A 21,936-nucleotide genomic window follows, 5' to 3' on the forward strand; every position below is an offset into this window, starting at 1 on the left:
TTGTCTTGGAAGGTTTTATTGACGGAAGCCAAAACGCAGTTTGGCATTCAGAAATGTAAAGTGCGAGTTTGCAGAATTATGAAAATCGCAGTAAATAAAGCAAGATGCTTATCGAAAAAAACCTAACTTTTGAAAAATTCGCGTTACTTTACTGTAACGTAAATTTTCTTTGCGTTATCAACGTGCATTGTTAATTTCCTATAATAAGGTAATTGTTGCTTAATTATTTCTAAAGGATACGTGGTTACTCCAATTTCTTCGGATACCAATAGCCCTTGCTAAGATCTGCTTTACCCACAGTCATAAACCACATAAAAATACTTCGGTATTAGTATGGAACTGTCCTTAAATTGTATGTTTTTGTTGGTTTTGAAGCAACCGCTGTTACCATAGGAAAGGAGACGCAGAGTACTCTTCTTAAATACGTCATTCACGCCTTGCAATAAAACATCTTATGATACCAACAAAAACAATTCCAGTAGTAAGAAAAGTCTTCAACTTCTGAGCTTGACTGATTCCCGCCGGACAATCTACATCCTATTATTAGAAACTGGATCATTGTATAATGCAATTCGAGCAATTTGGTTGACTAAGCAGCCATGGTATATGAGCCATTATACCATTCCCGAGAAATAGAGACCATTAAATTGTCTTCTAATTGTTCTTGCAAAGCGAAACCAGCAAAATCTACCAACATTTCTTGATTATTTTTAATAAAACAATTATTCCACTCACGCTTATAGCCAACTCGGCGCTAACGCGCCTCGTTGGCTATCTATCATCTCCGATTCAACGCCCGCTCGTGGAATAATTGTTAACTAGTATGCTGTAAGCAGTAGAATAAAGAGATGTTTTATTGTAAGACATGAAAGATAAACCCGTGAGTAAACACAAGCGTGGTGTACATGTAATTATTAAAAACTGGATCATTGTATAATGCAATTCAAGCGATTTGATTGGCTTAGTAGCCATGGTGTATGAGCCATTATACCATACCCGAAGAATAGAGTACATTAAATTGTGTTCTTATTGTTCTTGCAAAGTGAGATCAGCAAAATCTAGCAATATTTCTTGATCGTTTTTAATAAAACAATTATTCCATTCGCCTTTCTTGGATATGAGATGATTATAGCCAGCTCGGTGCTACGCGCCTCATTGGCTATCTATCATCCAATATTCAACGCGCGCTCGTAGAATAATTGTTTAATATTCATTACACGTGAATAGCAGTGATATAGACCAGAAAAGAACAAAACAAATTTCATTTTCAGAGATAAAGAATAGCGGCTGAAACTAGACCGAGTTAACGCCCGGAATGGTTCTTAGGCCTAAAACGTGCTCGAAAATCAAAACGAATTATTATTTTAACGCCTCACAATTGAAATTGAAAATCTATAAGGGCATTTTTGAAATACAGTAGAACCCCGGTAATTCGATTTAGGATAACTCGAACTCCACGCTAACTCGAACTAAGTCCCGTTTCCTTTGGATCTGACCCTACTTTTCAGTCAATTTTACTCGAATAACTCGAATTCCTCGCTAACTCGAACTAAATTTGTTTCCCCTGATCGAAATTTACCCCGATAACTCGAATTCTGGTTCTTGCAACTCACCACTGATGTCATCCCATTAGCTCCTTCTGTCATGCTATGGGAAAAAACACTGGAATTGACACTTCTGAAGCAATTTAATCTTAATCACTGCAACAGATCACGCATTTGACCGTCATTTCCAATCTTTTTAGTCAAACCGCATGCACTGCCTGTTAATCTGTCACATAGAAAACAAAAAACAGTGCTACAATGAATGAAAACATGTATCCATTGGACCTTGGAACGCCTGTGAAAATACAGTATACATGTTTTTAAACTGGTTTAGCTAACACGTTCTCCAGTAGCTGAGTACAAGTTCATAATGTTCACATCTCAAGGCGTTCCAATTCTTTCTTTAAATTGTTGACAAAGTTTTTTCTGACTCGAAAGCCTCAGCTTACATGGGACTTACAGTTTCTGATGAGAGTAAGTTGAATTTGCCCTGGGTTGTATACTGAAGTGCTGATAATCAATAAACTATAAATTATTTACATGAAAAGTCGAATTTTCGATCTACTACAATAACTCGAACCCCCGCTAACTCGAACAGTTTTTCGTCTCCCTTCAAAGTTCGAGTTATCGGAGATCTACTGTATTTTGATTTATGCAAACTACGAGCTTTTCAACTTATTTTAGCCGTTTTAAAACACAAATAACAAATAATTAGCTCATAAAAAAATTTACTTGAAAACGCTCTTACAGATTTCTGATAATTTCGCCCACAAGTTGTCAAGGTTGAGTAGTTTAAATCCTGAAAGTATCGTTGTAAAGTGTCGGACTAGATTTCGAGATAATCGACGTTACTTAAAAGAAGTGCTTTCTTTCACCATTGTTAAGGTAACAGCTGTTGCTTGGAAACCAACAAAAACATAAAATTTGATCATAGGTTGAAAAGGTGGTGTAGTATGATAGAAATCGAAGCAAGCCTTCCATGCGAAATATTGATTTGAAAAGATCCACCCCAATGCCAGAACCACTGTGAGCCTCCTTAATAAGGCTTGAAATATTGTAATCTTTGTTATCATATTCTCGATATACTCCATGTCTAGTCCTGGTCCCCTCGCGGCATGTTTAGTAAGAACGTGTGGTCAGGCGATCTAACTGACAATTTACGTGTTGCAATGACTATTCAAATATCTGCTATGTAGGTGTATTTCACAGTGAAGTTTAGCCTGCGTAGCAGTCGTTTCCGTTTCCTTCAAGCCAAGTGGGGCAAGCGCGCGAGGGCATTGGGCAAAAAGGAGCAAAAACAGTGGGAGCGGGGGGGGGGAGGGGCGGGGAAGGAAAGGAAACGCCTGCCGCTGAGCCCAGACATTTTACCGAACGCCCCCAAATGGGTTCGCTCCCTTGGGACCTACACTGTCACGTCAAATGTCACATGAGAACCAATCATTTTTACCTTCTGGTAAATCTCAGCGAAAACAGAATCGCGGCGGGCAACTTGTTTACTCCGATCCAAGATGCAGTATTTTTTGAAGATTTTTGTCGAACTTTACGTGGCTCGAACAAAGCGTAGATAAAATTAGCCAAGACAAATTTTACTTATGTTTTAGAATATTAATTCATTTGCTTACAGCTGGACTTACAGACAGAATGAGCTTGTCCCACATGGCTAAATACTTCCTCGCGTTTCCAGGATAAAAATGTATTTCGCGTAGCGGGAAATACAAAGTCGTTCTTCCAGCTTTTCGTGTCTTTGAGGCCGCCGACAGCCAGAACAAAAATTTTCTTCAATTTTTAAAAATTCCGGCGGGATTTCGAAAAACAAACTACACCATGTTTGATGAGACGATAATGCCTGCCAACAAACCAAAGCGCAATGAAAACTCCCGGTGAAAACTATATTTTGAGCGTGACCGAGAATTCTTGATTAAGCAGTCCTTTGCACCGGTTCCAACTGAATTAACGTATCTTCCTACGAAAGTAGTTTAGTCGTTTCCAAACTCCAAAGCAAAATAAACTCGGAATTGAAAGGACACTCGAAAAGGTTCTGTTCGGCCTCGGTCATATGTTTACCTTTGATAAACGGGAACCGGATGTCGTTTTGGTCTATGAGTTTGATTGACAGAGGATTGACCAATAGCAATACATCATTGTCTCCCGTTCGCTGACGAACGGCGTTCGGTAAAATGTCTGGGCTCAGCGGCAGGCGTTTCCTTTCCTTCCCCGCCCCTCCCCCCCGCTCCCACTGTTTTTGCTCCTTTTTGCCCAATGCCCTCGCGCGCTTGCCCCGCTTGGCTTGAAGGAAACGGAAACGACTGCTACGCAGGCTAAGTGAAGTTTAGGTACGCTCAAAACTGTACCATAGTACCATACACCAAAACCAAGTCTCATAATATGCCATTAACGGCAAATAACCACAAATGAGTCTCCTGGCGTAGAATTTGGGACGTGTCTGTTTCTGAAAACGGGAACCAGAGCAACAATTGGTTAAAAGTGTGGAAGATATGTGTTTCGTATGAAAGTGCTTGAGCAGCCGTTAGTGGGGAGATTTTATGCTGAAGGCCAAAGTAACGGCTGCGTAGGAAAAATCATTGAAGAAATTAAATTTCTTTGTTTAGTATACTTATTGCCTAACTGGCCTTTTACTTCCGTTCTCAATTCGTCGTCTATGTGTATCCTTGTAAATGAGATTTACGGTCATTCTAACAGGCGTATAGAGAGAAAATAAGAAACTTTGTTAAAAGATCTTCCTCGATCTTATTTCCCAACATTTAATCAAATAAGCATTTCAGAAACAGCTTATGGCAAGGGCGTTTTGCAGCTTTCCAGTTCCTTTAGAAAGGGATATGTAGGGAAATGTATGTTGGAAAAGTTTTGTCTTGACATGATTACTCAGCGTCTGTGAACGAGAAGAAATGGAAAACATCAACTAAACAAAAAAATCTCACTATTGACCCATGCCATGTGATAGACACAGATGTTTACCCTGGTAGTTCAAGCTTTGTTCAAGAATTCCTCGAAATTACAATTCTGAATTTTATTCTTGTAGACATGGGAAGTATAAGGGAAAAAAAATTAATCAACCGAAAAAATCGGCACCGTTTCGTTTCTCTCTGGTACACCAATAACCGAAACTTTCCCTCTGGCTATAAATGCATTCATTTATTAATTTGTTCAACGTCGTTTTTACTTCTTTTTACAAGCTGTCGTCTACTGAAGTAGTAAATTTTGTTTTGGGTTGGAGATATGGTTGCCATTTATTCTATTTTCTAAATGTTCTTACTCAGTTTTCTACTGGAAAACCTTTTTCTTTTTAAAACACCAGGCCACTTTACAACTTTGGTTTTAAACACTTTAGTTACAACCTCTTTCTTCGGAGGTGGATAAATTAAGAGCCAAAAATTAAACAAAGATACTATCTTTCACAAAACAACAACAACCACAACACTTGGAAAAGAGAAAACTTACATTTTTCAAGCATCATTTCAGCGCTTTCCTTCTTTGCGCCCAAATTCAAGTGGATGTCATCACCAATTAGTATAAAAGGAGCCCAATTCCTCACAGCACAGAATTTCTCTGACTCTCGTAGATACTTCATAGCCTGGTGAAGAGCTACACTGGCAGTCTTACCATCCCCAAGATGTTGGTAGAAACACTTCATGAACTCCAAAGTTGCCTGGTCTTTAATTGCCCATAGTGAAGCCAGAACAGAACGAGCCCCAGCGGCCAAGAAAGCCCGAGCAATTCCGACGACACCCTCAGACTTGATCTCTCCTCTGCCACTATGACAGCAACTAAGCACAACCAGTTTTGCTCGCAGCTTAACACCTTGGACATCCGACATCTTCAAGATGTAGTCTTCTTCTTTAGGACCCATGTCCCCTGCTTTGGATCTTGAACTTCGTTCGTAATGTTTTTCCCATCCAGGATTTGGCGCCAAAGCAATTTCTCCTGTTTCCTCTCCTCCATGAGCTGCAATATGAACCAAAGAGGCTAAAGGTATTCGTTTTAGCACCTCGTCTTTCGTTGCTTCTGTTCCTGTAAGTGGTGGAATCTTTAGAATTTCTCCTATCATCTTTACTTCGTCTTTGGCATAGGGAAGTTCCTTGAACTTTCGATTTCTGACATCCCCAAGATATGGATCTCCGACAAGCAGTGCTCCCTGCACACTTTCGCAGTCCTCAGGGCAATCTGTAATTAGTCTTAAACTGGTCAAGGACGGTACAGTGCGTATGTGGGTAGATGTGCTAAGAGCCGACAGTGGAGCCAGACAAAGGGGACCATCGGGCACAATGATCAATTCGTTACCTTGACACAAGTCTGCAATGGGGCCAAGAATTGCATCATGTAATGGTTGTAACGCATTGATGGTGCATTGTGATGGCACTCCTTGTTCACCCTCATCCTCCTCATCATTGTCATCAACACCACGGCTATCTAGCTCATCCAATGAACGATTCTCACATCTAACGCGGACTTCAACCCCAATCTCCTTCAAAGTGGTATTTAGCAAGACCTTGACTGCATCATCGGACACTCTTTGTTGGTCCAATTCCTTTTCTCGAAACTCAACCTTGCTTCCTTTGCTGATAACCCAGAAAGTGATTTTGTTGCGCCTGTGCCCCAAGAAAACCGTTTTCGTCGATAACTTGCTTGAAATGTAAGAAATTGTTTCTTTAGGTTCAAGTGACGCTGGTGGGAACTCTGTCAAACCATACTGTCTTTTTAAGGCGTCAACTAAAGTCTGTGCTCGACCTTGCTCTGCAGCACACAAGGATTCATCAATTCTTCCCAGCTTCAACAGGCTTTGCCAAAGACCACTATAAGTACCACAATAAAGGTCTTGAAAACTTATTTTTAAGGCATCTTCAAGAGTAATGGAAGCTCTGACAATATCAAGTATACCTACACTAGCTTGATAACACTCGAAAGCTTCCTGAAACTTACCAAGGCTCTGATAAGTGTTGCCAAGGTTCGAGTAGGCCCCACCTTCTCCGGATCTATCGCCAACTTCTTTTGCTATTTTCAGATGCTTTTCATGGTACTCTATGGCCTTTTGGAAGTTGCCCAGCCTCTGATAAGCGATGCCAAGGTTGCCATAGGCCCCACCTTCTCCGGATCTATCCTTTAATTCTTTTGCTATTTTCAGATCCTTTTCATGGTACTCTATGGCCTTTTGGAAGTTGCCCAGCCTCTGACAAGTGTTTCCAAGGTTGCCATAGGCACTACCTTCTCCGAATCTATCGCCTACTTCTTTTGCTATTTTCAGATGCTTTTCATGGTACTCTATGGCCTTTTGGAGGTTGCCCAGGCTCTGATAATCGTTGCTAAGGCTGCCATAGGCCCCACCTTCTCCGGATCTATCCTTTAATTCTTGTGCTATTTTCAGATTCTTTACATGGTACTCTATGGCCTTTTGGAAGTTGCCCAGCCTCTGATAAGCGTTTCCGAGGCTGCCATAGGCCTTACCTTCTCCGGATCTATCGCCTACTTCTTTTGCTAATTTTAGATACTTTTCCTGGTACTCTATGGCCTTTTGGAAGTTGCCAAGGCTCCTATAAGCGTTGCCGAGGTTGCCATAGGCGCAACCTTCTCCGGATCTATCGCCTACTTCTTTTGCTATTTTCAGATGCTTTACATGGTACTCTATGGCCTTTTGGAAGTTGCCCAGCCTCTGACAATCGTTGCCAAGGTTGGCATAGGCCTTACCTTCTCCAGATCTATCGCCTACTTGTTTTGCTATTTTCAGATGCTTTCCATGGTACTCTATGGCCTTTTGAAAGTTGCACAGTCTTTGATGAGCGTTTCCAAGGTTGCCATAGGCGTGACTTTCTCCGGATCTATCACCTCCTTCTTTTGCTATTTTCAGATCCTTTTCATGGTACTCTACGGCCTTTTGGAAGTTGCCAAGCCTGTGATAAGCGTTGCCGAGGCCGCCATAGGCGCAACCTTCTCCGGATCTATCGCCTACTTCTTTTGCTATTTTCAGATGCTTTACATGGTACCCTATGGCCTTTTGGACGTTGCCCAGCCTCTGATAATCGTTGCCAAGGTTGCCATAGGCCCCACCTTCTCCGGATCTATCGCCTTCTTGTTTTGCTATTTTCAGATGCTTTCCATGGTACTCTATGGCCTTTTGGAAGTTGCACAGGTTGTGATGAGCGTTTCCTAGGTTGCCATAGGCCCAACCTTCTCCGGATCTATCACCTCCTTCTTTTGCTATTTTCAGATACCTTTCAAGGTACTCTATGGCCTTTTGGAAGTTGCTTAGGCTCTGATAAGCGTTGCCAAGGTTTCCATAGGCCCCACCTTCTCCGGATCTATCGCCTACTTCTTTTGCTATTTTCAGATGCTTTTCGTGGTACTCTATGGCCTTTTGGAAGTTGCCAAGGCTCTTATAAGCGTTGCCGAGGCTGCCATAGGCCCTACCTTCTCCAGATCTATCACCTACTTCTTTTGCTATTTTCAGATGCTTTACATGGTACTCTATGGCCTTTTGGAAGTTGCCCAGGCTCTGATAATCGCTGCCAAGGCTACCATAGGCCTTACCTTCTCCGGATCTATCGCCTGCTTCTTTTGCCATTTTCAGATGCTTTTCATGGTACTCTATGGCCTTTTGGAAGTTGCCCAGTTCTCTATAGGCAATGCCTAGGTTTCCATAGGTGCAATCTTCTCCGTATCTATCGCCTACTTCTTTTGCTATTCTTAGATATTTTTCATGGTACTCTATGGCCTCTTGAAAGTTGCCCAGGCTCAGATTAGCGATTTTAAGGTTGTCATAGTCGCCACCTTCTCTGGACATGTCGCGTACTAAATCAGGTTTCATCATGGTTTTTTGTAAGAATGTAGGGAAGTCTGTAAAAATGTAAATAGAAGAGAATTCTTATTTTATAAACACGTTTTAAAGTTTTTCAAAGAGCCTATATACAATTAAGGTACAGGAAATGAAAACTTGGAAGATGAAGGTGTGGTCTATACTGTAAATACCCCTATAAAAGTTAGGAGAGTTCAGATTTTATAGTGTCTAGAGACTTCCCAGTAACGCATTTCTCTCTCAGCTCAGTTACTTTCCCGGAAAGATCTATTTACGGAAAAGTATAAGGACCCATTCAATAATAAGGGTTACATGATCTAGTGATTGTATAAGTTGAAAGGTCAACCTCGCTGATATTTTGAGAGGTCATACAGGCTGTAGATAGTTTTTCCAATCACGCCTTCTTCTCGTGAAAATTTGGCAGGCTTGTGTATCAAATTTGAACTAGTGACGCATTTGAAGATAACGTGGATTTTTAAGTGACTTTGTTTTTGATTAAGTGAAAATTTTCTCAGGTAAATTAGGTGAAACGTAAAAACTGAGGTTTTCCTTGTGTCTAAAACAGATTTACAAGAATAAGCTTTATTTGGGAGCTTTGCGTTTTGTTCTTGATGCAAATGTTGTTGCAAATGTTTGCTTTTATATGCCATATTTTTCAGATTTTCGTAAAGAATGGTTAAGTAAATAGGTTTGAATCACCCGAAGGGCTGCGAGTTGCAGAACTTCTTTTTTTTATCGAAAATCCTTCCTTTGCACTGTAAACAGTAGCCTGACACCTTTAATTACTGTACCGGAATGAGCCAAGGGAGATGCTGAAAACGTCACTAAAAAGCGTGATAATGTACAAAACTTCAATGAAAATTTGAGGGTGGAATTTGGACACCAAAGGTATCTGTCAATCGGTGCTAAAAAGATTCAGCACTGGTTTCCTATCTAAAGCAAAACGTAATCAATGCTTTCTTAACAGAATAGTCTGGAGAAAGTAAACTTTAAAAGTATGACGAAAGAAAACCCCGGTCGACCCAAATATTGGAGGTGGAATGAAGTGCTAGATTAATTGGTATAAATTTATTACAGTTTGCGGCTAAAAGAAATTAGTGAAGGTCATGACGTCTTAACATCTCAACATAAGGAAATATAACAGAACAGGAAAACAACTTGCAATGAATTGGCATAAAATTATCGGGAATCCCTATAGTGTATAAGCCCAGCAAAAGTCACCGTCAGAATATCTAGTCTGAGGCCTAAGTCAAAAGTCGAACTTTTCGTGAGACGAACCAAACTGGGCGGATTAAGTTCATGATAAGTTTGACGTCTGTCTTAGGTATGATCGTCTAAATGAGTTTTGATCGACCAACACGCTCTATCTGTCTGCTTCAGACGTGTAAGGATCGTCTCGGAGACAAACGTCGATCTTCTCATTAGACGAGCTAAATTAAAAAATTAAAAATTTGGATGATAATATATATATTTAGCCTCGTTCTCACGTCAAATGACGACGAAGACACCTGTAGTTGGTGTTTTAATTTGACAAAATACGTCTGTCTCATCTGCAAGTTGCCCTTCTGTAAAAAGTCTACTTTTGGAGAGAAATTTTCCAAATAAGGAGTAGTCGATTCTGTAAAAAGATGAGAACGTTCTGCGGTATGGTACTTCGCGAACGAAGCATTTTCAATGTCAACAACGACCGTAACCTGTTTTGCGCCATCTTGTTTATTGTAAACTGGTTCAACTTCTCTTCACATATAACTTTCCTGAACCACCACGTGGCTCCAGTAGAAGTCGATCCATGATCGTGATACATCTTTTCTGGTCTTCCTTTCACTGCCAACAGAACTGGGAACTGGTATAGAGCACAACGTATGCTTTGCCTTCGACTTTTCATCCCATGTTTTCTGTATTTGATAATATCCTCAAAATTAAAATGCAACCACTTAAAATGGGTGTGCTCCTTTTCTCCGATAACTTCAGGTTATCAGGTGGTGTTTATATTTTTGCTATTGCTTGGAAACGTTTTACATGCACATTATTATGACATGGTACGCTTTGCTAACTTTTAAAGGCGTGGGACCCAACGTGGTCTTCTCACACTTATCGTTGTCAACCCAACTAATGCATGGAGGGCGAAAACGTGTTCACAGTTCATAATGCACTAACGTCTTGGTGTACAGGTGTTTGTCTGGGAGGTATGTGGGAAGAATTTCGGCGTTAAAAAGAGCGACTAGGCTGTGTGACTTCGTAGTGCATGTTTCAATTTTTTTAATTTTTTGCTCAAACGAGTATGTCCTTCGGAGAATGTTCTCCTTCGTATGATACCAGTCAGCTGAAGTAAATTTCATTTTTTAACTTCTTAGTGCCACGCAATGTGCAAGCTAAGCGCAGCACTGTTTTGTTTATCCTTTTACATGTTATCTACTGGAGTTGCCGCTGGAAAATTTCAAACGTCTTTACTGTATTTCTATTTAGACAGCATTCCGGGGTGAATTTCTATGCTTTTTCTTAGTAAAGGTTGCTGTCTAATTAAACTCCAGTTGTTCATGAGCACTTGTTTTAGGTTAGGCACTGCCGGATAATATTTCGTTACAAAACTGAAAGGCAAGAGTTTTGTTCGTTCTCTTTGTTTTTGTTGGAGTGCTAGATTACTGTCTAGAGCCATTAAGTCACACGAAAGTTTCATTGGATAAAGTCGCTGCAGTGGTCTATTCAGAAAGCTTCTTTCTTATCTCTATCGGGGTCTGGGGTCGGTTTATGTACATGTGTCGCTTCTTCAACTCTTTATTTGTAAATAGCCGCTGATGTTCTGGTTAGGGTAACGTGTACACCCTTGCAAAAATGTTAAAAGCTTTGGTCAGTTAAAACGTACGTTTTAAGACCTACTCTGCTAGCAGAAGTTTCTTTCTGACTCTTAGCATGTACGAAGTCGTTCGCGCCCCTAGTATTTCGCGTACTCGGCACCGAGTACGCGAACTAGGGACGCGAACGACTTCGTACATGCTAAAAGACTTACCAGAAAGAAACCTTTGCTAGCAGGGTATTCAAGACCACCATAAAGCCTAGAGAAAGTGCACTGCATGGAATCCGGCTAAATTTTCGTAACTCTTTCTAGTTTGATGCACGCGTCTTTAGAATAAATTCACAAACTTCCTGACATCCTAATGTGTCTCTATCAATGTCCGGTGTTTCCATGATAGCTTATAAGACATTATATTCACCTGCATCTTCCCCTCCGTTTGTATCGCGCAGCTTGTTGTATTCATTGACGGACTTCCTCTTTAGTTCCACCAATTTTTTGTTATTCTTGTCAATCTTTCATTAGTCAAGATTTATAACACGCGTGTGTGAAAAGTAACAAAAAGCTAACTAACTCTTTAAACTTTTTTGCCTGTCTTTCTTTTATAACTCTTTCACTTTGTTTCTTTACTTTATTCATAGGAAATTTAAAGTCAGCGACGAAATAGGACTGAGTTATCATGAAGACTAAATAACTTATTTTGTTGTAATAAGATCGCCCAAGAAGGTACGCACACAAAAGCAAGAACGAAAGACTATCGTAAAGTGTGAACGTGACAAATCTTTTCCATTGAAGCATCTGTAGTGAAGGATACTGCTAATCCCTTTTCACACCACGTGATGGCTTCCTCAAAGTGATTCAGCTGAGCACATGCACTTGCTCCTAATAAAAAGAAAAAATTAATTTCGTCATAATTCTTGGCTTATTTAAGAAGGCTAAAAGCTCATTGAAGAATTACATGAGTGGGACCCTTTGTTTAATGTTACGTTCGCAAACAATCGTTCCTTGTTACTTTGCGATGAGCAGTGTTTATTTACTATCGGTACGTTCAGAGGACACAAAAGGATATCGGGGATGTTGATGGTTTTCGGACAAAAACAAACCAAAATTGACAGAAAGCACCCTTCCTTAAAAGGAAAATGCTGTGATAAATTCAACGGGAATATTTCTACTGAATTCTTGCAGATAGAGCAACCTTTAAAAAGCCATGTCACTGAGGACTCAGAAACAAATTTGCTATATTTTTCTACCACAGAAACGGCTATCTATCCTTACTATTAAAATGCAATTTGAATGATCCAGAAGTTTATTTTTTCCCGACTCGCCAGTTTAATAGTATTGTCAGTAAGCGACTAACATGTGCTCATTTTGAGACCATATCATGCAACACCAATACATCCTTTTTTCAACTGATCAAAAAATGATGTGGATTTCCATTATCAAAACACGATAAATTTTATCACCGTAGTTGATACATGAAAACTTTTACGCTCATTTTAATAGCGGAGCTCGGCGTGATAAAGGCGCGCGCACGGATCCGCGTGGGTAAGAAAATTTGGTAACCCGCCAATGCCAGAAATTTTCGTAAGGTTATGACGTCACTTTCCTCTGTCCGACCGTCCGTACGCAGCACCACAGGAAAACCAATGCAAACGGTACATTGTTTGGCGGAAAGTTGCATCGCCAACGGTGTTTAATAAGAAAAACAAAATGAAATGTTGAAGACAACAAAATACAAAGTCAATTTTTGTGACCAACAGCGTGAGAAAGAGCAAGGCGACTAAGGGCAGGAGAAACAAAGCGGCTGTTTCTAAGAATCGAGAACCGCACTTCACCGACCACTACGTCGAATTTCTGATATTTCGTCTGAAAATACCCTTGGATTTACTATTTTCGGAAATCATGTTTTAATGTTCCAAGGTATTTTATTTCAAAAGAAACTTGCAAGATTTTGAAAATGCGGCACAGGTGCGGTCACGGGCCGATGAAAACCGCGAAAATTTAAGTCCAAAGACGAAGCCCAGCTCACGGTGCGAAATAATCTAATGAACTTATAGAGGATATCACATGGCCACGAGGAGATACGAAATTTCTCTTCGAGTGTTAAAAAATATGCGCTCACTGGTGTGAAATATTTTTCAAGACGAAAAGAGAAATTTCGTATCTCCAAGCGGCCACGTAATGTTCTGCTCATTATATAAACACCAATGAAATACCAAATCATTGGAAAAGTACAATTTATTATGTCACCATAGCAACGGTGATCTTTTTAAGTGTAAAGATAACTTCTTTCTTTCGCGTCTGAAGGTATCATGTTTTCACGCGTAAGCTCACCTGGTATTTCATTGGTGTTTACAGCTGTTTCGACAAAGGTTGTCCAATAAAAGCGTACGCGACAATGCCGAAAGGTAGTCTGGAAAATACCCAATAATTTTCAATAAATGCTCAGAATCCATATTGCCCGCCATTTCAAGTCTTTGCTGTACGGTCGAGACTTTAGCAAGAAGAAACGAAGCAAGGGAAGAACCAAGGAAATCTCCCTACCGGTCATGAAAAAAACTAAGGCTGAAGGTCACAGGACTTCTTTAATTAAGGATAACCTTTGTATTTCTGGGAAACAATACCAAGGGAATGTCCCTGTAACACAGGAATCTGTTCGCAAGGATAAATGGATAACTTTGTCGCCCCACATATATCAATACCATTGTCCCATATTTCTAATTTAACATTTTCAACTGGAAAAATCCGAGATCAACCAAAAATAGCTTTAGTAACGGCTGTGTATAAAACGGACGACGAAACGATGAAAGCGCTATTTCTATTTATAGGCAATTATCTGTCCATCCATTTTATTTTGCGAAAATATCTGAAAAGCTTGTGTACGAAAACTTACGTTGATAAAACAAGATCTGATCTAATCATCAATATGGATAAAATAGTAAAACTCAACAAATCATGCGATAATTAAACTTGCCGATAAAATAACAAAGGCTGTTGATAAAAATGAAAATACAGGTTGTATATTGTTGAATTATCAAAAGGATTGCATGGATACAGCAAATCGCACCATTTTGTTAAGATTAATTATTATCATTATTATTATAATTATTATTATTATTATTATTATTATTATTATTATTATTATTATTATCATTATTATTATTATTATTATTTAGTTATTTCTTTTTTTAGCAATATATGTATGTTATAGCAAGGGAAATGCACATCATCAAGGAGTCAGGGAAAGTGGTTGGAAGAGAGAGACATACACTGTAATCTTAATATAATAGTAAACTGGGAAAATACCTACCGCCTATCATTTCTGTGTACAAGAGAGGCAAAGCTTAGAGCGTTCCAATTTAAATTCCTTCACAGAAAAATAGCCACAAATGACTTTCTGCACAAAATAGATATCAAACAAACAGATTCCTGCTCCTTTTGCGAGGAACCAAAAGAAACCCTCGCTCATCTATTCTGGACTTGCAAATACACTTACAAATTCTGGAAGAGCATGTTTGAGTGGATCAAAGATTTTAAAAACGTCCCTCCCTTCTTGTCTCTCTGTTGCGGTCTCATGGACGACTTTAAAGGCCTTCTCTTCTTGTCTGACAAACCCTTATCAGCAGTAGATCACCATAAGCACCTTGGTGTCTGGCTGGAGTCTTCCCTATCTTGGGATTACCATATAAACTATATCTGTGCTAAAGCTAATAAAGTTCTAAGTTTGATAAGGAGAACCTTTGGTTCAAACAATCCTGAAGGAGTCTCGACAGCATATAAGACTTTAGTGCGTCCAATTTTGGAATATGGATGTCAGGTCTGGAATCCGTATTTAGTGAAGCACATCAAAAGTATAGAGTCGATACAGAGGCGAGCTACTCGAGTCATTTGCGGATCAGAGAAAGAATATCAGGAGAGACTTGGGGTCTTGAAATGGCCTTCGCTTGAGTTACGAAGGAAGTTTATCTGCTTAGTACAGATGTACAAGATTATTTTCGGACACTGTGACATAGATCCTCATATGTTTTTTGATTTTAATGTATTAGCGAAAACGCGTAAGAACCATAATTTCAAGATAAGACCTAAGAAGACACGTACGAATTACTTTAAATTTTCATTTTTTAATCGCTACATAACAGACTGGAATAGTATTCCAACAAACATTACGCATGCATCTTCATTGAGCAGTTTTAAATCCCATCTTTTAGATCATTTGTGTCATTTAAATCAGGAGTAACTCGTTAGGCTAGCTTTGGGCCATTTGTATAAATTTTAGTAGGTAATTTAATAAGCTAGTTTTTAGCCGCTTTTAATTATTTTTTTTTTAATTTTTTTTTTAGAATGTTTACATTTTTTTTGGAGAATATTCTTTGTATGGGAATTTAGTTTCCCCCAATTATTCTCCGGTCATGCGCTTTTTATAACTTTTGTAATGTCATTTTTTATATATATATATTGTACATATACTAGCATGGCAAAACATTATTAAACTTAAACTTATCGCTTGACATAACATATACACCTGCAGACTTGGGAACCAGCTTCCTAAGCTGCAGGTGTATATACCTGTACTTATGAAAACGATAGAAATTAAAAAGCACATTGCATTCCACAATAACGACTCAAACGTGTTTGTACGGAAATGGTCTCGCTTTCAAAATATCTCTCAAAATCTGTTGCATTAACAATATGTAAGAAGCGTAAAACGTACAATACCTTGACTTGAAATCAAATATCTTGTATGACCTTTTGTGTGATTTTATTTTATTATATGTATATCAAGGGCTTTTTGCTTGATCTATTTGTTTATTTTAGTCTCGTACCTTTCTGTTTTTGGTGACAATATTTGTTTTGTTTAGTCATTCAAATTGGTTGCATTTGTAATTTTGTAATTTGTTGCATTTACAATTGCTTTGTAAAATGTAAAATCCCTTGAATTGAAATAAAAAAAACATTCATGTAAACAGTATTGGTTTTAAAATGGTGCCTTTTAAATGAGATGGACCATTCCCTAATCTACTTAGGAAACTACGAAACATATTTTTTACAAACGGATCTAACATTTTAGCGGTGTAGCGAACTCGTGATATGTTACTGTAAAGTTATCCCCGTCCCAATAAAACTAGTGATATTGACCGTCTTTGTATTCTTAGCGTTTGTGAATTCATTATTTTACTGTAGATATTATAAATGTTTACATAAAGATTTTGTATTTTAGTAACTCGTACCTGTGAAGATTGCTTTCAAATAAGATGGCTGTAAGGAACAGGCAACTTTCGCATCAGTCAAGGAATCAGTATAGTTTCCTGTGAAAGAATAAAGTATGAGGAGAAAGCTAGCATATTGATGCTGGTTCGATTGAAGAACCCTTTAATATTTTAATAAACCAATTTTAGCTAACAAAATCTTCTCACCCAAACAAAAATAAGCTTTTGCCCTGTTGCTGTATAGTTGGGCTTTCAGTTCCTCATCCTTGCAGTTTACTTTAATTCCTTCCGTGTAGAAGTAGATGGCGTTGTTGAAATCATTCTGTCTGTAACTGTCATTACCCTCAGTTTTGTAAACCTCTGCTATTGCTAAAATGAAGCAATTAAGAAGATAATGTATTAGTAGATAGCCTGCAGCGCTACGGCGTTTTGTTGTGAATGATATTTTTCTTTGAGTTTCTTTTAGTGCACCTGTGTAAGAAACGAACGGCGCAGCTTAATACAATTGTAAAAGTTTACTGATTAAATTTACCCGTGGATAAATTCTTGCACTTGCTTTCAGATTCAGAACGCAGTGAATTGGGGATGAGTCTAGCCACACTAGCAAAGGATATTCGAATTTTGTCGCTTTTATATATTGAAATATTCTAATAAAAAGAATTCAACTTTTCTTCTCACCTCTTAAAGTGCCGTCATCAAAATCCAATGTCTCCTCACCAGCTGGTGTGAGGTCATTTCCAGTTTCAGCTTTGATTTGACTCTGCGCCATGAATGCTGGCAGTTCGGGCTAAAAGTCCTATGAATCAAACAATTTTTATGTTGATTTTATTCATCAGCTGTTGTTATTCCTTTGAAGCTCTAAAGCGTAATGCCTGTTTTAATTACACATTATACCAGCGAACGCTAAAGATAAAATCTGAGTCAACAAAAGCGACCGTTTAAGAAATATTTTTATGTACAGTGTATGTATATGATGCAACAAGGCGAAGTCCAGCGAATAACGCAATGAAAGCAGTTTGCCCTTGCGACACCATTTAACAGTGAAAGTAACCATTCGCGCCATATTTTCAGGGATTTTCAGTCGATATTTGCCCCAATAAAACGTGGAAGAACGACACATAACACAATAGAACGACACATTAAACACAATAGATGCTATTATCATGTAAATTAGTGGCCCTGTATTCTGTAATTTAGCCAAAACGTGAGTACATTAGAATACGAATATTTTAGTTCTGTGTTCCTCAAAGCAAAGATTTAACTCTTCAAATGCAATGGGCAAATGTATTCCATATATTCTTGAAGAAAACGATTTTCGCACCTTTGTGAAGCGATCATAGACAAACAATGGCGTCTTCACGGCATGCTGCCCACAAACAAAGCCCTAGAGAAATAATACAGCACAATAATTATTCCTTCAATTCCTCATCAATAAGTAGTGGAAATGACAAAATACAAAAATCAGGGAAAACGTACCGAAACCGACTACCATGAACAAGATAAATCCAGACGAAAAACGGTGAATTTACGTGCGAACCACAACGATTTCCCTACGTGGCATCATTGAGGCGAGCGTTTTTGACGCTAAGCATCATGGGTAGGGCCTTATTTCCTCCCTGCCATTGTAGTATTTATTTTAAAATGGGTGAATAATTGACCGAAGTGGAGGTGAATAGTGATGCAATATTTGCTTTTCGTGGGAACAGTTACTTCCGATTGGCTATTAATATAGTTAATTTTAATTGTTCCAGGTTGTATTGCTATCAAGTTATTTTCTATTTCTTCAGCAAGTTCACCGGGAAATCTGGCACATCGTTTAATGAGATATTTTAAAGTATAACTTATTTTAAATCAAGGGATGTAAATATCTGTTTGTTATTGTAGCCAAGTCGCTCGTGCGTGACACTGCAGATTAGGGAGATTTTGTTGGCGGTAATTTTGGTGTTTGTTGGTTTGATGTGGGAAAACGAAAAGACATGTTTCCCCGACACTCCTTGAGTTCTACTAAGCTGGCTACTCCATGCAGGCCCGTGCATGGTTTGCGTTTTGCTCTCGTTTTACTCCTTGCGTACTTTTTTTTAAACAATTTTCACCAGAAACTGCGTGTAGAGTAATAGCTAGGCTCGATCTCGAGTCCGGTCTTTGTTCCTCGTTTCCCGAACAGCGGCTGGAAATCGAGCCCAAGTAATAGCTTGTACCCAGGTTACTGCTATTTCCTCTATTTTTGACCGGTTAATAAAATCTGTTATTAGACTTCTAAGAATAGGCTAGTGGACGTGAATTATATCGCCAGAATACAAATTGCTTACCGAAGTTTCCATAAAATCCTCTTCTTAATGTTCCTCGGAAGGGATAACAAGTGATAGTACGAGTCCTGAAACAGAAATATGTGGCAATTGTTGTGATTTGCTTTTGTCATCTTTAACTGATGAGTCGATTCGAGTGGTCGCATTATATTTGGCGAGCATTTATGACAGAGAAACGGCTGGGCAGTGCAGAAGGAGAAGTTTGTCGCATTTATGAGGTATGGGATACTGTTGTGATATGGTGCTAATAAGAAAATCGCTATCAATGGGCTAAATTAAGTACAGCGGGCGTAATGATGCGATACAAATAGTAACTACATGTAAGCGATGTTTGTAAGGGGGAATTCAACGATATAAAAGTTCATCCGTCTACAATGGCTTTTAGGGATCAAACGCTATTACAATGACTTTGTTTCATCTCCTTTAAATTCCTAGAAGACCTAGAAGACAAACAGCGAAATGTTTTGACCTTTTGCAGTTTGTCTTCTAATATAATTTACACTGTAATATTCAAAATTACTTTAAAGGCACAAGTAACTGTGATTGCTCGTTTTAATGTATTTTATTTCAAATGATAGCAAAGAATTTTATAAATATGTTATAATTGAAAATTTCCTTTGTCATGGAAAAGGCTAAAAAATATTTCTTTTCTGATAGCGTGAGGTAAAGTTTACATCGTATCCGTTTTCCGCACAGTCACGCAATTTCTGTCGATAATACTTCGCATCGGTTCTTTGTCATCAGTGTTTCAATAAATTAGATCCACTCCACTAATTTTCACTTTATCAATGCCCAAAACATCGAAACGTCGAACAACGTTACTTTTATTGTTTCTTCTTTTAACAAGCAACTAACCATTCGATCAAAACACTTAAGATTGTTAAAACTGGCATCCACATTTGAAATGTTTCAAAGGGCACGATTTCGCAATGGCACAATACGGCTCGTTAATTTGTACATTTTAAGAAATAAAAAACAAATTGTAATTCAATGATTTCAGAAAGGAAGAAATAAACTACAAATTGATGAACATGGCTTATAACAGTGGAGAAATTTGCAAGTTTCAAAATCAATTTAAGTAATTAATGCTGACAATACTACATCCAAGGTGTAAGGTATGTGATGCCAAAAGCAAAAGCAACTCGACTATGAACTTTAAAGTCTCTGACGCTGGAAGCTTAAACCTAACTGCTACTCTACACACAGGCAAGCTTTGTTTTATTAGTATTTTCCTCAACAAGCCTTCTTGTTTGAACAAGAAGTATTACCAAGGGAAAGCGTTTACATTTTCTCGTACACAATGACAAACTAACCTTACTGTAATGTGAAAACTTGCTTTGGTGAGCCGGCTACCGCTACCTTTGTCCCCGACCTGTGAAAACACAGCTCCAGAGCTGGTAAATGCGTTGAAGACTACATTAATTTACCAAAATTAAATAATGATATTCTCGGTGATGACGCTTAGCTGGAAAAATTGCGTGATTCTCAGAAAGCAATAGGGTATTCCCCGAGGGAATGAGTCATGACATTTTCCATTGTTTTTAGGTAATATGATTGTCATATGACAGGAAGTTGTAACTGGAACTGATATGTCAGTCCATGGGCTATAGGCAGTATAGGAAACATGGGTTTTGACTTAAGAAAGGTTATATTTATCTCAAATAAAGTTGAATTACTCACACTGAAGTAGTCTCTTACATTTTCTAGTCGTTTTTACCTATTTACCTAGTTTTCGGTCGCTTTCTTTTTTATTTTTATTAAATTATTTTTTTGATATGAATTTTAGTTGTTAAATGAAATTATATGGCGTTGAAGTTGAGTGAATATTAGTTGTTGAATATAAATATAAATCCTTGAATGAAAATATTATGTTCTTGAATTTTACTACAAATGGCCAACCATAGGCAGATGCAAGACACAGATGACTAAAAAAAAAACTTTGGCATTCATAGAGAGAAGTATCTCGGAAATTCTTAATGACTACTTTAAATCATGTCTGTCCAGACTTGAAAATATCCGGACTTGAACAGTGATTAAAAATGTTCGCAGAAGTTTGCGTTTTAATACAATGTCGGCGATCAGCGCAAGATTTGGTAGAAAGCGTAGAACACTTGAATGTGGCCTTCACAACGATGATACCGGAAATAGCGATCGTTTAGCGTCATCAGGGCCCGGGTCAGAGATATTTTTATGACTCACGGTTTGTTTTGAAACATAATCAATGTACAAATGGTTTCTGTTTTCAAATCAAAGGTGAAAACTTAAGGATTAAAGCCCGGGAATCAAAGCATCCCGGTATGAAGCAAAAGATATTCTACTTAACAAATGTCGTTTTCCCCTGTATTTCGTTAATTTGTACATTTTATGAAATCAAAAACAAATTGTAATTCAATGATTTCGGAAAGAAATCAATAAACTACGAATTGATGAACATGGCTTATTACACAGGAGAAATTTAAAAGTTTCAAAATCACTTTAAGTAATTAATGCTGACAACGAAATACTACATTCAAGGTGTAAGGTATGTGATGCCAAAAGCAAAAGCATCTCACTTGTATGAAGCCTCTTATACGCTGGAAGCTTAAACCTTAATGCTACTATACACACAGGCAAGCTTTGTTTCTTGAATATTTTCCTCAACAAGCCTTCTTGTTTGAACCAGAAGTTACCAAGGGAAAACGTGCACATTTTCTCGTACAAAACAAACTAACCTTACTGTAATGTGAAAACTTGCTTTGGTGAGCCGGCTACCGCTAACTTTGTCCCTGACCTGTGAGAACACAGCTCCAGAGCTGGTAAATGCGTTGCAGACTACATTAATTTACCAACAAAATTATGACATTCTCGGTTTCGCACGCTTGGCTAGAAAAATCCCGTGATTCTCGGAAAGCAATAGGGTATTCCCCGTGGGAATGAGTCATGAAATGTTTTCAGGTCATATGATTGTCATATGACAGGAAGTTGTAACTCGGGCCGGAGAGATATGTCAGTCCATGGGTTATAGGCAGTATAGGAAACATGGGTTTCGACTTGAGAAAGGTTATATTTATCTCAAATAAAGTTGAATTACTCACACTGAAGTAGTCGCTTATATTTTCTGGTCGTTTCTACCTATTTATTACTCGGGCCGTAAGGCGGCACGAGTTAAGTTTTGATATTTTTCGGTCGCATTCTTTTTTATTTTTGTTATAATTTTTTTTGTGTGTCGCGATTGTCCGAGAGATAACGCATAAGACTTCGGGCCACGAGTTAAGTTCTCGGTCGCGTTCTTCTTACTCGGGCC

The 21,936-nt window shown here is 38.5% G+C and overlaps 2 protein-coding genes and 1 long non-coding RNA gene across 6 annotated transcripts in view; 1 reads left to right on the plus strand and 2 right to left on the minus strand.

The window, feature by feature from the left end:
• Positions 1–9,976, plus strand: part of LOC146476384 (uncharacterized) — a 39,288-nt gene extending 29,312 nt beyond the window's left edge. The window contains exon 2 of the long non-coding RNA XR_014865626.1: positions 9,739–9,976. This is a non-coding gene — a long non-coding RNA (uncharacterized LOC146476384). The remainder of the gene's footprint in view (positions 1–9,738) is intronic.
• The window catches only part of LOC146476379 (uncharacterized), a 131,743-nt gene extending 109,950 nt beyond the window's left edge, over positions 1–21,793 (minus strand). The window contains exons 1-9 of one of the 4 annotated variants that reach the window (XM_085114571.1): positions 21,765–21,793; positions 19,967–20,370; positions 18,657–18,721; positions 17,669–17,731; positions 17,026–17,205; positions 16,555–16,716; positions 16,369–16,446; positions 11,955–12,022; positions 11,562–11,655 (exon numbers count right to left, since the gene is read on the minus strand). In XM_085114571.1, coding sequence (XP_084970697.1) covers positions 11,562–11,655; positions 11,955–12,022; positions 16,369–16,446; positions 16,555–16,716; positions 17,026–17,116 — 493 coding nt within the window. In that variant the 5' untranslated portion in view covers positions 17,117–17,205; positions 17,669–17,731; positions 18,657–18,721; positions 19,967–20,370; positions 21,765–21,793. Of the gene's footprint in view, positions 1–11,561; positions 11,656–11,954; positions 12,023–16,368; positions 16,447–16,554; positions 16,717–17,025; positions 17,206–17,668; positions 17,732–17,823; positions 17,963–18,656; positions 18,722–19,966; positions 20,371–21,364; positions 21,500–21,764 lie in introns of those variants that run through there. The other 3 variants (XM_085114570.1, XM_085114572.1, XM_085114573.1) reach the window with 3 other exon arrangements.
• Positions 4,307–8,337, minus strand: LOC146476385 (tetratricopeptide repeat protein 28-like). Its single transcript, XM_085114629.1, has 3 exons — positions 8,227–8,337; positions 5,004–7,308; positions 4,307–4,434 (listed from the first exon to the last, which is right to left on the minus strand). The coding sequence occupies exons 1-3, from the start codon at positions 8,335–8,337 to the stop codon at positions 4,424–4,426; spliced, it is 2,427 nt and encodes an 808-aa protein (XP_084970755.1). The 3' UTR covers positions 4,307–4,423.
• Positions 21,794–21,936: the final 143 nt, after the last annotated feature.

Source organism: Pavona decussata, unplaced genomic scaffold (assembly GCF_977016875.1).
Source record: "Pavona decussata unplaced genomic scaffold, jaPavDecu1.1 SCAFFOLD_77, whole genome shotgun sequence".
NCBI lineage: Eukaryota > Metazoa > Cnidaria > Anthozoa > Scleractinia > Agariciidae > Pavona > Pavona decussata.

Excerpts from the sequence above, each read along its gene's own strand:
- LOC146476385 (XM_085114629.1), bottom strand. The coding sequence starts at position 8,337 with ATGTCCAGAGAAGGTGGCGACTATGACAACCTTAAAATCGCTAATCTG. Across the intron at positions 7,309-8,226 it reads ATCTAAGAATAGCAAAAGAA|GCCATAGAGTACCATGGAAA; the intron begins GTAGGCGATAGA and ends AACTTTCAAAAG.